At 37.0% G+C, this 12,795-nt stretch overlaps 1 protein-coding gene across 11 annotated transcripts in view; it reads right to left on the bottom strand.

The window, feature by feature from the left end:
- Positions 1-12,795, bottom strand: part of ARHGEF9 (Cdc42 guanine nucleotide exchange factor 9) — a 197,470-nt gene that overhangs the window by 64,981 nt on the left and 119,694 nt on the right. For all 11 annotated transcript variants that reach the window (XM_081793610.1, XM_081793603.1, XM_081793604.1 and 8 more), the window contains one exon: positions 7,246-7,425. In XM_081793610.1, coding sequence (XP_081649736.1) covers positions 7,246-7,425 — 180 coding nt within the window. The remainder of the gene's footprint in view (positions 1-7,245; positions 7,426-12,795) is intronic.

The raw sequence follows: 12,795 nt of genomic DNA, 5'->3' as shown, positions 1-12,795 counted from the left end.
AGATCTTCAGGTCTGAAATGAGTCTCTTGTAGGCAGCATATAGATGCATCTTTTTTTTTTATCACTTCTGTGACCTCATCTTTAGATTGGAGGATTTAGTCCTTTTACAGTCAAAGTAATTATTCATAGATATGTATTTATTGCCATTTTGCTACTTGTTTTATGGTTGTTTTTGTAGCTTCTCTCTCATCCTTTCTTCTCTTTCTCTCTTTAATAATTTTCTAGTTTTCTTTAGTGATATACTTGGATTCCTTACTCTATTATTTGCATATCTATTACCAATTTTTGATTTGTAGTTGCCATTTAGCTCATATATAACATCTGCATATAGAAATCTATTTAAGCAGAGGGTTGCTTAATTTTGGACTCATTATTTACTACTCTCCCCTTACCATTTCAGATATTTTGTATTATATTTTATTACCTTTTATTTTGTGCTTCTCTTAGTTAATTTCTACAGATATATATACTTTTTTTTTCTTTTGTGCTTCCTGTTTTTCATACTCTTAGTTTTGGTTTGTGGTTTCCACTCACAAAATCCTTAATATTTCTTGTAGGGCTGGTTTAATGAGCATGAGTTCTTTTAACTTTTGTTTGTCTGGGAAACTTTATCCCTCCTTCGGTTCTGAATGATAGCCTTGCTGGATAAAATATTCTTGACTGATAATTGTTTTCTTTCAGCATTTTCAATATTTTGACCATGTCCATCTGGTCTGGAGGATTTCTGAAAAACTCCTCTGACAGCCTTATGAGTTTTCCTTTGCATGTAGCTGTCTTCTTTTATCTTGCAGCATTTAAAATCCTTTCTTTATAACTACTTTTTACCGTTTTAATTACTATGTGTCTTGGTGTGGATCTCCTTAGGTTGAATTTGTTGGAAGAATCTCAGTGCCTCCTGAATCTGGATCTCTCTTTCCTTCCCTAGATTAAGGAATTTTTCAGCTATTATTTCTTCAAATATATTTTCTTCCCCCTTTCACTCTCTTCTTCAGAGAGCTCTATAATACAAATATCAGTTCATTTTATGGAGTCACTGAGTTCTCTGTTTTCATTATTCATGTTTGTCTCTCACCTGTTCAGGGCAAGCAATGTAGTTCAAAAAAAACAAGCAAATCAGTATATTGAAAGTATGATATACCATGATTAAGAGGGGTTGATCCCAATCCAATACACTACATTAAAGGAATAAATGAAAAATCATATGTTCATTTAGGTATATATATAATAATCATTTAGAAAAACACATATATGATAAAAGCTACCAGAAAATTAGGGATAGAAAGAAATGTCCCCAATATCATAAGGTCAACCATGAAAACCTAAAGCTAATATCATTCTCAATGTTGAATTACTGAATACTTGTGCCTAAGATCAAGTACAGAACAAAAGATGTCTGTTTTTACCATTTCACCTGTGCAATAATAAAAGAAAAGAGAAGGCAAGTAGATTGAAAATGAGGAAATATGGGGTGCATAGGTGGCTCAGTTGGTTAAGCGTCCGACTTCGGCTTAGGTCATGATCTCATGGTTTGTGAGTTTGAGCCCTGCGTTGGTCTCTGCTGACAGCTCAGAGCTTGGAGCCTGCTTCGGATTCTGTGTCTCCCCCTCACTCTCCCCCTCCCATACTCATGCTCTGTCTCTCAATAATAAATAAATGATAAAAAAAATTAAAGAAAAAAGAAAATGAGGAAATAAAACTAATATAGCATTGTGTGCCAACTATACTCAAAAATAAAAAACAAAACAAAACAAAATAAAATGAAGAAATAAACTACCTTTGTTCAGAAAGGACATGATGAATGGATAAAGAAGACATGGTGTGTATACACGTGTGTGCATACACACACACACACACACACACACACACACAATGGGATATTATTCAGCTATCAAAAAGAAAATCTTGAGCCTGGGTGGCTCAGTTGTGTCCAACTTTGGCTCAGATCATGAACTCATGGCTGTGAGTTCAAGCCCCATGTTGGGTTCTGTGCTGACAGCTCAGAGACTGGAGCCTGCTTCAGATTCTGTATCTCCCTCTCTTTCTGCCTCTCCTCTGCTCACACTCTGTATCTCTCTCTCTCTCTCTCTCTCTCTCTCTCAAAAATAAATAAACATTAAAGAAAAATTTTTAAAAATAATGAAATCTTGTCATTTGCAACGAGGTGTATTATGCTAGATGCACTAGAGTGTATTATGCTAAGCAAAATAAGTCAGTCAGTGAAAGACAACTATCATATGATTTCACTTATATGTGAAATTTAAGAAAGAAAACAGATGCATGTAAGTGAGGGGAAGGAAAATAAAATAAGATAAAAGCAGAGAGGGGCACCTGGGTAGCTCAGTCAGTTAAGAATATGACTCTTGATTTTGGCTCAGGTCATGATCTCATGGTTTTTGAGATCGAGCCCCGCATGGGGCTCTGTGCTAGAAGTACAGGGCCTGCTTGGGATCCTCTTTCCCTCTCTGTTCCTCCCCTTCTCACTTGCTTTCTCTCTCAAAATAAATAAGTAAACATTTTAAAAAATATAAAAGCAGAGAAGGAGGCAAACCATAAGAGATCCTTAACTATAAAGTACAAATTGAGGGTTGCTGGAGCGGAGGTGGGTGGGGAGACTGGATAAATGGTGATAGGCATTAAGGAGGGCACTCGTGATGAGCAGTGGGTGTTATATATAAATGATGATCACTAAATTCTACTCCTGAAACCAATACTATACTATATGTTAACTAACTTGAATTTAAATAAAATCTTGGAAGAAAAAAAGGAAATGACAGGATGCGACTGTATGTTTATAAATCCTAAGAAATCTACAAAAAATACTATAACCAATTATTAAATTCACTAATGTGTCAGGATTCAATGTCACTATACAAAAATCAATTGTATTTATATCTCATAGCAACAAACTACAGGACATTGAAATAAAAATACTCTTTACAGTAGCAGCAAAAAAAAAAAAAAAACACCTAGAAATTGATTTCTAAAAATAAGGTCAAGATTTATACAATAAAAAACAGAAACAATGCTAGAAGAAATTATAGAAGACTTAGATAGATTGATATTTGTTCATGGAGTGAAAGCCTACACATTTTCCCAAAACTGATCTACAGATTTAATTTAATCCTAATGAAAATGCTGACAAGGTTTTTGTTGGTTGGTAGAACTTAGCAAGCTGATTTTCCCCCTGTTTTATGGAGAAAATATGGATGTATGTATTTTATAACTTTAAGTTCATAAGTTTATTTAAATATGTACTTGAATAAGTTTAAGGGGGATAGCATGATGTTTTGATTTATATATGTTGTGAAATAATTACAAATAGGTTAATATCCATCATCTCATATACTTACAATAAAGAGAAGAGAAAAAATTATTCCTTGTGATGATATACATTTATATAGAAATACAAATTACCTAAAATAGCCAAAGTTGTTTTGAAGAAGAATGAATATGGAGTACTAACACTACCTGCTTTTAAGACTTGCTATGAAGCTACCTTAATCAAGACAGTGTGAGAATTTTTTTTTAACCTATGTATGGTGATAGACATTAGCTAAGTTTATTGTGATCATTTTTTGGTGATCATTTTGCAATACATACAAATAGCAAATAATTATTCTGTACATATGAAACTAATATGTTATATGTTAATTATATCTTAATTAAAAACAGCAACAACAATAAATAATAGCATGGTATTTGTATGTGAATACTCGCATAGATTACTGGAACACAATAATGTACCTAAAAGTAGACCCACATGTATATGATTGACTTTTGACCAATGTGTCCAAGTAATTCAATAGAGAAATTAAGTTGTTTCAAGTGGTGCTTTAACAACTAGATATCTATATGGAAACAAATTAACTTCAACCATTATTTTGCACCATATATAAAAATTACCTCAAAAAGATCATATACCTAGATATAATAAACAAAACTACACAACTTCTTTAAGAAAACAGGAGAAAATCTTTGTGACCCTGGGTTAAGCAATGTGTTCTAAAATAAGATCCAAACCATATGAACCATTAAAGAAAAAAGTGATAAACTGAATTTCAGCAAAATTAGAAGTTTATGCTTTTCAAAGACACTCAAAAAAATGAAAGGATACACCACAAAATGGGAGACAATCTTTGCAAATCACATATCTAACAACTTATAAATAATAAATTAAAAATCTCTCAAAACTGAACAATAAGAAAACAACCTATTTAGAAGTGGGCAAAAGACATGGACAGATATTTCACCAAAGATTTTATACAGATGGCAAATAATCACATGCAAATATGGTTAACATCATTAGTCATTAGGAAAGTACAAATTAAAATCACAATGAAATACCACTACACACCTATTAGAATGGCTTTTTAAAAAAGAACGAAAAGAAAAGAAAAAGAAAAACACACCTATCATGAAAAAGAGTGATCCCACAGATGGAAACAATCTAGTAAACAACCCAGATATCCTGAAATGCACTGGTGAATGGGTGGTGTATTCATACAATGGAATATTACTAAATAATAAAAAAGAACCAACTGCTGATACATGCAATAACATGGATGATATCAAAGTAATTTTGTTAAGTAAAAGAAGCTAAGCACAAATATTATTAATGTATTATTCCATTTATATGACACTGTAGAAATAGTAAAATTATTGTAACAGAAAGCAGATCAGTGTTTACCAAGGGCCAGGTATGGGAGCAGAGATTGGCTACAAAGGGAGAATAAGAGAACTTGATGAAGTTACAGAAATGTTTTATATCTTGATTATGATGGTAGTTACACAGCCATATACATTTATTAAAATTCACCAAATTATATGCTAAAAATTGGTGATCTTAGTGTATATAAATTACACCTAAACAAAGCTGATTAAAAAAAAGACCTTGTAGGGGTGCCTAGGTGGCTCAGTCGGTTAAGCATCTGACTCTTGGTTTTGACTGAGGTCACAATCTCATGATTTCATGAGTTTGAGCCCTGTGTTGGGCTCTGCACTAACTGTGCAGAGCCTGCTTAGGATTCTAGGTCTCCCTCTCTCTCTGCCCTTCCCCCACTCGCACTGTCTCTGTCTCTCTCAAAATTAATAAACTTTTTTAAAATGACACTGCAGAACTGAATAATAAAAGGTAAACAATCCAATTTTTTAAAAAAAGGCAAACTAACATGTAAAAGAATGATAATATACCATATGTAGGTAGAGTTTATCCCAGCAATACAATGTTCATTTAACATACAAAAATTAGTCAATCCAAATTAACTACTTTAATAGATCTAAGGCTAAAAGCATGTAATCACTTCCACAGATCAGTGGTACTTTTTGTTCCCCACGGGACATTTGTCAATGTCTGGAGACATTTTTGGTTGTCACAACTCGGTGGTGGTAGGGTGCTACTGGCATTCAGTGGGTAAAGAACAGGAATCCTGTTACACACACTATAATGCACAGAAAAGGCTCCAAATGAGAACCACTATTCTATATTCTACTTTCACAAGTAACACTATGCTTATGATGTCTATACACATTGTTATAAGATACCTACATCAAGTTTGTTGTTTGTTGCTATAATGTACATACATCTAGTCTGTTGCTTCTTGCAACACAATACCCCACAGTAAGCATCCTCTATATATTTCTTATTAATCCCCTAATGGTAAATATTTAATTTGCTTCCATTTGCACTCCACCACGTACAATACTGCCATTCAATCCACAGCCTTGCAAATGCTCCAACCTCTATAAGAATTTCCCTGGGATATATATTCAAGAATGGAAACACTATGTCATACACATGTTTAACTTTGATATATACTGCCCAGGTATTTCCTGAAATGGCTAGACTATTTAAAATACTGTGCAGAAAAAGTTAATTTATCAGGCCTGAGATTACTATTCTTAGAAAGGCCTGCTTGGATGGTTGGTTCTTGACTGGTATCTTGGAACTTGGATCTCAAGAGGGTTCTCACCATTCCCTGGCAAGAGTAGCTCACTGTGACTAAACTGTTTGTATAAACAATGTGGTTTATACTGAACACCTACTTCTCTTTTGGGAGTCTGGAACTTTGGTACATTCTAGACAGAACATGCCTACATGACCAGTCCCCTATAAAAATCTTGGGTACTGAGTCCCTAATGAGTTTCTCTGGTAGAAAACATTCATATGTATTGTGACAACTCATTGCAAGGGGAATTGAGTGTATCCTCTGTGATTCCACTGGGAGAGGTCTCTTGGAAGCTTGTACCTAGATCCCTCCAGACTTTGCCCCATGTGCTTTTTCCTTTTGTTGATTTTTCTTTGGATCTTTTATCCATATAAATCACAATCATGAGTATGAGTATGAGTATATGAGTATTTTTCTTTGGATCTTTTATCTATATAAATCACAATCATGAGTATGAGTATATGCTGATTCCTTCTAGAAAATCACTGACCATAAGAGTGGTCTTAAGGATAATCCCCCAATGAACATTGCCATAAGCAAAGCAGGAGAATTTACAAAATGATTTACTTCTAACTGCACACTTTTACGTGTCATTTGAATTTTGAATCATGTTATTACCTCTTTAGAAATCAATACTTTATAAAAAAAGAGAAGAATTGTCAAAACAACTAAGTCACCTGTAAATGAGACCCAAAAGATGTTAGAGAACCATAGAAGTATACAACGAAGTCTTCTTATATTCCAGATGAGGAAGCCCAAAGAAGTTAAGGGCCTTATCCAAAGTTACATAGACTGTCATTACAGACACAGGAATAAAATCCTTGCTTTCCTATTTCCTAGTTCTCCTTTCTCTAAGTCACATGGCCCCTTTTCCTACACTTCTCACTTCCTCTACTTTACAGTACCTTACCTCTCTAAATGCCTTGAAGGGGCCTACTTTCATGCTGACTATATCTCTTAGATTTCTGGATTTTCCATGCAGTGAACATGTGCAGAGTTTCTTTCAAAATAGTGGGTCCCACAGAAACTGAACCCAACAGGTACATAAAAAATAAGATGAAGAAAATCCTACTTTGTAGCTGTCTTGAAGGAGAGAAATGCATGGTAAAGAAAGAGTCCTAGGCCAAATCACAGTGCCCTTCCTAAGTCCTCATACCCTGGCAGTGGGGTTACATCAAGGTTAAAAGTATCTATCCCTCACCATAGGACAAAGAAGCTGAGCAGGACCAGAAAATTCAGACACTCCTTCCATTTCTTCCTAACCTCTCTCAAAACCATCCCCATGGGGGAAGATGCTTACGTGCTCCAGGAAGCAGGGTCCTATCTCACTCAGGTGGGGGTCATCATTGTTGTACTGTTTCTCCAGGTCTCTCACGAAGCCCATCTGAAACCTGTAGATGTCTTCAATATTCCCAAAGATCACCTTCAGTTGCTCATCGCTGAACATGTCTCTTCTCTTCCGGCATTGCTTCAGGTAGCCCTGCACACAAAGGAAAAGCCCAGTATGAGGATGTTCCTGACTCCTCGAGGGCTTTACCATTTATTAAGCACTGAGAAGATTCATTACTGTTCTATGAAATAGACAAGGAATAATCATTTCCATTTTTCATATGAGGAAATAAATGGAGGTTGAGAGAATGAAACTACTGTACCAGTGAGTAATTAGGGAAGTTGGATCGCAAGGAAAGTTCTTCAGGGTGCAGAATCCAGAGTATAGAGCTTTTCCCACCATTCTAACCCCAAAAGTCATAAGGCCTTTTCTCAGAACCTGATTAAGCACAAACATTTTTTACTATTTTAGTAGTTATAGATTTAGCTAGATCCATTCACATCTCAAAAGTCTTGTTTTTATAGGACCAATCCAAAATGTATTAATAACATTGACAATTTGGAAACAGAGGCCAAGTCAGGAAACTTCCCAACAGGGAATAAGAATTAACAAAACCAAGCCATTCCTTGAAGAGAATTTCTTACCCATCTAAGATAGCTGACCGGGAAAGATCATCGGGATGAACTTGGCCAACAAGTCCACAAATGCCCAGGCATGGTGTTTTTAACAGAGTTAGCATTCAACACACATTCATGAATAAATAGATGAATTAATATAGTTAGTCATTGATGATAGGGTAGAATAAATGAAAAAGATTCTGATAAGAGAGAACAAATATAACACAACCAGCCTCAGGGCACATTGTTAAGTCAGGGTAAAATGAAAGAAAAAAAAGGAAAAACAAGCAGCCACCATCTTCCATTCTGAACCAACTGATGTAAAATTTTGGTGGCCACTACCCTCATCAGAAATCATTAGTATTAAATGTTCTTGGTGAGACTAAATTATGGTGATTTGCTTTCATCTAAATGCTAAACGTGATTTTTGTAACATCTTAAGTGTTGAGCTCCTAATGAGGAATGTTGTAGTCACTAACAACTGTCTACAGCTCCACTTTGTCTCCCTTAACACAGCTTCCAATAAAACCATTCATCTAGGCATATTCCATGAAGATCCTCATCCCTGGCTTCAGTGCCTTTTACAACCTCTAACAAAATCTCACTTCTGTGATCACTTCTCATCTTCCAATTTAGCCATTAAATACTGTCATTCAACAATTTGTAGGTTAATAGTCTGTGCCTGTGTTGACATTTATTTGACTAATGGCTGTTGCTCTCTTTGATTGACATGCTCAAGTTGTCCTGCATTCATTCATATCCAATTCCTGGCCAGGAAGAAGATGCCCTCTATTTCCAGAATACCCTTTTAGTGCTAATCCCTTTATTGAAATAGCTCCCAAAATTCTGCCTCTCTAGAAATCATTCCTTGACTAAGAGATAGAGAAATAAACTCCCTGCCTAATATGTAACTCCCAGCATTTGCTTGTTTTTGTCTCCCTCCTTTCCATTCCCCATCTCACCTCCTCTCTCTCACCCTATGACCTTTGGAAGTGTCTTAGCTATAGTGGAGAAGGGAAAGCAGTTCCATTCCAACATTAAGCAAAGGGGCAGCGATTTCCTCCCAGTTTTCTCCCTAAGGTAGGCCTCTGAGCACAGTTGGAAAAAAATGGTAACAATGTCACTTCAGCATGTCATTTCTGGATAAGTAGTAGGTATTGGTGAGTAACCACATTGGGAGACAAAAGAAGCCATGCTGGACAGCTCATTCAACCCCTGAGAAGCAAGTTCAGAAAATACTTAATAGTTTTGTTCATTGATCCTATTTGAAAGGTCTCAGGAAGATAACAAATAACTATCACATCCCCAAAGTGCATCAGGGATGCTAGATCTCAGAATCAGTATGGAATATAACAGAAATGAAAAAGAAGGGAAAAAAGTGGGCTCTGGGAAAGAAAGAACTAATAGATATATCAGTACAGCTTCCTAATTCCCTAAATATGCAATTTATTGCCATTATCAAGGACATAATTTTCTATTATATATGTTGTAGCAAGGGACTATTAGTTATATAGGAAGAGAAATGTAACTGCCCATAGGATGGTGAAACCCTAGAGTGTTTTGTCAACTTGTTTTTCTTAAAAGTGTATATATACCACATCTTCTTTATCTATTTATCAGTTGATGGACATTTGGGTTCTTTCCATAATTTGGATATTGTCAATAGCACTGCTATAAACATTGGGGTGTATGTGCCCCTTCAAATCAGCATTTTTGTATCCTTTGGATAAATACCTAGTAGTGCAATTGTTGGTCATATTGGCAATCAAAAGGAATGATTTTTTTTCCCATTTTCAATGACATGGATGGAACTAGAGTGTATTATGTTAAGTGAAATAAGTCAGAGAAAGACAAATATATTATTTAACATATATGTGGAATTTCAGAAACACAACAGATGAACATAAGGAAAGGGAAGGGAAAAAAAGATAAAAACAGAGAAGGAGGCAAAGCATAAGAGACTCTTACAGAGAGTCAATAAGAGAACAAACTGAGGGTTGCTGGAGGGGAGGTAGGTGGGGGGATGGACTAAATGGATTATGGGAATTAAGTAGGGCACTTGTTGGGATGAGACTGGATGTTATATGTAAGTGCTGAATCACTGGGTTCTACTCCTGAAACCAATATTACACTGTATGTTAACTAACTTGAATTTAAATAAATTTTTAAAAAGTGAATGTTAGATATATATATGTTTTGATGCATTTAGCTTGATGGAATATCATATAGCTATTAAATATGATTAGAAGCCTGGCTAAAAAGGAGAGGGAAGATGGTGGCAGAGTAGGAAGACCATAGGCTCCTCTCATCCCATGAACACAACTAGATAATTATCAAATCATCCTAAATACGCCCAGAAATCAATCTGAAGACTGACAAAACAAACTCCACAGCTAAAGGGAAAGAAGAGGCCACATCAAAGAAAGTAGAAAGTATGGAGACATGGTTTAGGGGAAAACCAGACTGCAGGTGCTGTGGAGGGGAGGGAGCATTGGTTGCAGAGAAAGGTGAGAGAGAGTAGAGCACACAGGAGAATGCACAAGCAGAATGTTTCCCCAAAGACATTGGCTTGGAAAATGAGAGGGGCTGAATTTTATGAGTTCTTGCAACCACTGGGACTAAAGGCCTGGAGTTTTAAAGGTCAGCAGGCTTGGCTAGGATAGAGCCTGGAGAGCACTGCCCTGCTCCTGGAGAGAAGGCAGGCAAACAAACAACTCAGGGCAGAAGGCATGGAAACAGTGATTTGAAGAACACCTGGGGCACACAGTGGGGAGATTATCCCCTCTTCTTGGAGCTTCTCTGAGAGGCAGAATTCACTGAGACACCTTTTCCAGGAAGAAAGGAGCTGGCTGGCACCATTTCACTCCTCTGCAACTCAGCATAAATGCAGTGCCACCTGCCAGAGGCAACAAGGAACTGACACTGGCTGCCTAACTTGATTACACCGAGTCTCACACCCCTGTGCTCCGGTGGGACCACCCTTCTTGGTCAAACTTGCCTCAGTCTCAGTGAAGCAGGCCCCTCTTGCAGAAGACGAGCACAAAACCCTGCCCAGACCAAAGCCTGGAGTTTTATATTGTGTTGTAGTTTTTGGGTCTGTTTGTTTCTTTTTCAAATTTTTATTTACATTCTAGTTAATTAACATATAGTGTAATATTAGTTTCAGGAGTAGAATTTAGTGATTTATCACTTACATGTAACACCCAGTCCTCATCATAACTAATACCCTCCTTAATGCCCATCACCCATTTAGCCATCCACCCACACATATCCCACCAACAACCCTGAGTTTGTTCTCCATTCTTATGTGTCTCTTATGGTTTGTTTCCCTCTCTCTCTCTTTCCCTTCCCCTGCATTCATCTATTTTGTTTCTTTAATTCCACATATGAGTGCAATCATATGGCATTTGTCTCTCTCTGACTGACTTATTTTGCTTATCATAATACACTCCATTCACATTGTTGCAAAAGGCAAGATCTCATTCTATTTGATGGCTGAGTAATATTCGATTGCATATACATACCACTTAATCTTTATCCATTTGTCAGTCGATGGATACTTGGGCTCTTTTCATACTTTGACTATTGTTGGTAATGCTGCTATAAACATCAGGGTGCATGTGCCCCTTCAAATTAGTATTTTTGTATCCGTTAGGTAAATGCCTAGCAGTGCAATTGCTAGGTCATAGCGTAGTGCTATTTTTAACTTCTTGAGCAACCTACATACTATTTTTCAGAGTGGCTGCACTAGTTTGGGTTCTCAATAACAGTAGAAGAGGGTTCCCCTTTCTCCACATCCTTGCCACTATCTGTTGTTTTCTGTGTTGTTAATTTTAGCCATTCTGACATTTGTGAGGTGGTATCTCATCGTGGTTTTGATTTGTATTTCCCTGATGAAGACTGATGTTGAGCATCTTTTCATGTGTCATCTGTCATCATGTGTCATCTGGATGTCTTCTTTGAAAAAAAAAAATTCTATTCAATATAAAAAGCTTGTGCACAGCAAAGGAAATAATCAACAAAACTATAAGGCATTATTTGGAATGGGAGAAGATATTTGCAAATGAAATATCTGATAAAGAGTTAATATCCACAATCTATAAAAAATTATCAAGCTCAACACTTAAAAAAACAAATAATCCAGTTAAGAAATGGGCATAAGACATTTAAACCCTGGAGTTTTAAAGGCCAGCAAACATGGCTGGGATAGAGCCAGGAGGGCAATGTCCTACTCCTGGAGAGAAAGCAGGCAAAAACCCAGAGGCAGACAGCATGGAAACTATCTGAAAAATACCTGGGGCACACAGGAAGATTATTGGTTCTTCTCTGTGTTCCTCTCTGAGAGGCAGCTTCCATGGGGTTGCCTTTCTGGGAACAAAGGACACATTTCCCTCCTGTGACCCTCAGCATAAACAAACAGCCACTTTCCAGAAGCAGCCCAGTGCAGACACTGGCCGCCTAAGTTGCTTACACTAAGTTCCATACTCCCGTGCTCTGGAGGGATGTCCTTTTTCAGTCAAGCTTGCCTCAGTCCCAGTGCAGCAGGCCCCTCCCTGAGAAGACCAGAACAAATCCCTGATCACACCATGTCTCCCAACCAGAAAGTTCTATAGGGCCTCAGTACTCATGCAAGTAGTATCAGGTATCGTTTCACAAGCAGACCAGAGAACACCTAGTTAAAACTAGCCACATTCAAGCCAAGGACTAAACACTGTCCAAAGCAGGCAAGGAGAGCCTCTGCAGATGACTGGCCTGAGAGATAGAATAGTCAAAAGACAACAGGGGCACCTGGGTGGCTCAGTCAGTTACACACCCGACTTCGATCAAGCCCCACGTTGGGCTCTGTGCTGACAGCTCAGAGCCTGGAGCCTGCTTCTGATTCTGTGTTTCCCTGTCTCTCTCT

This window comes from Panthera onca, chromosome X (genome assembly GCF_046562875.1).
Source record: "Panthera onca isolate mPanOnc1 chromosome X, mPanOnc1 haplotype 2, whole genome shotgun sequence".
In the NCBI taxonomy this organism is placed as follows: domain Eukaryota; kingdom Metazoa; phylum Chordata; class Mammalia; order Carnivora; family Felidae; genus Panthera; species Panthera onca.
Note: the sequence above shows the minus strand (reverse complement) of the source record. Positions and strands in the feature narration are given on the sequence as shown.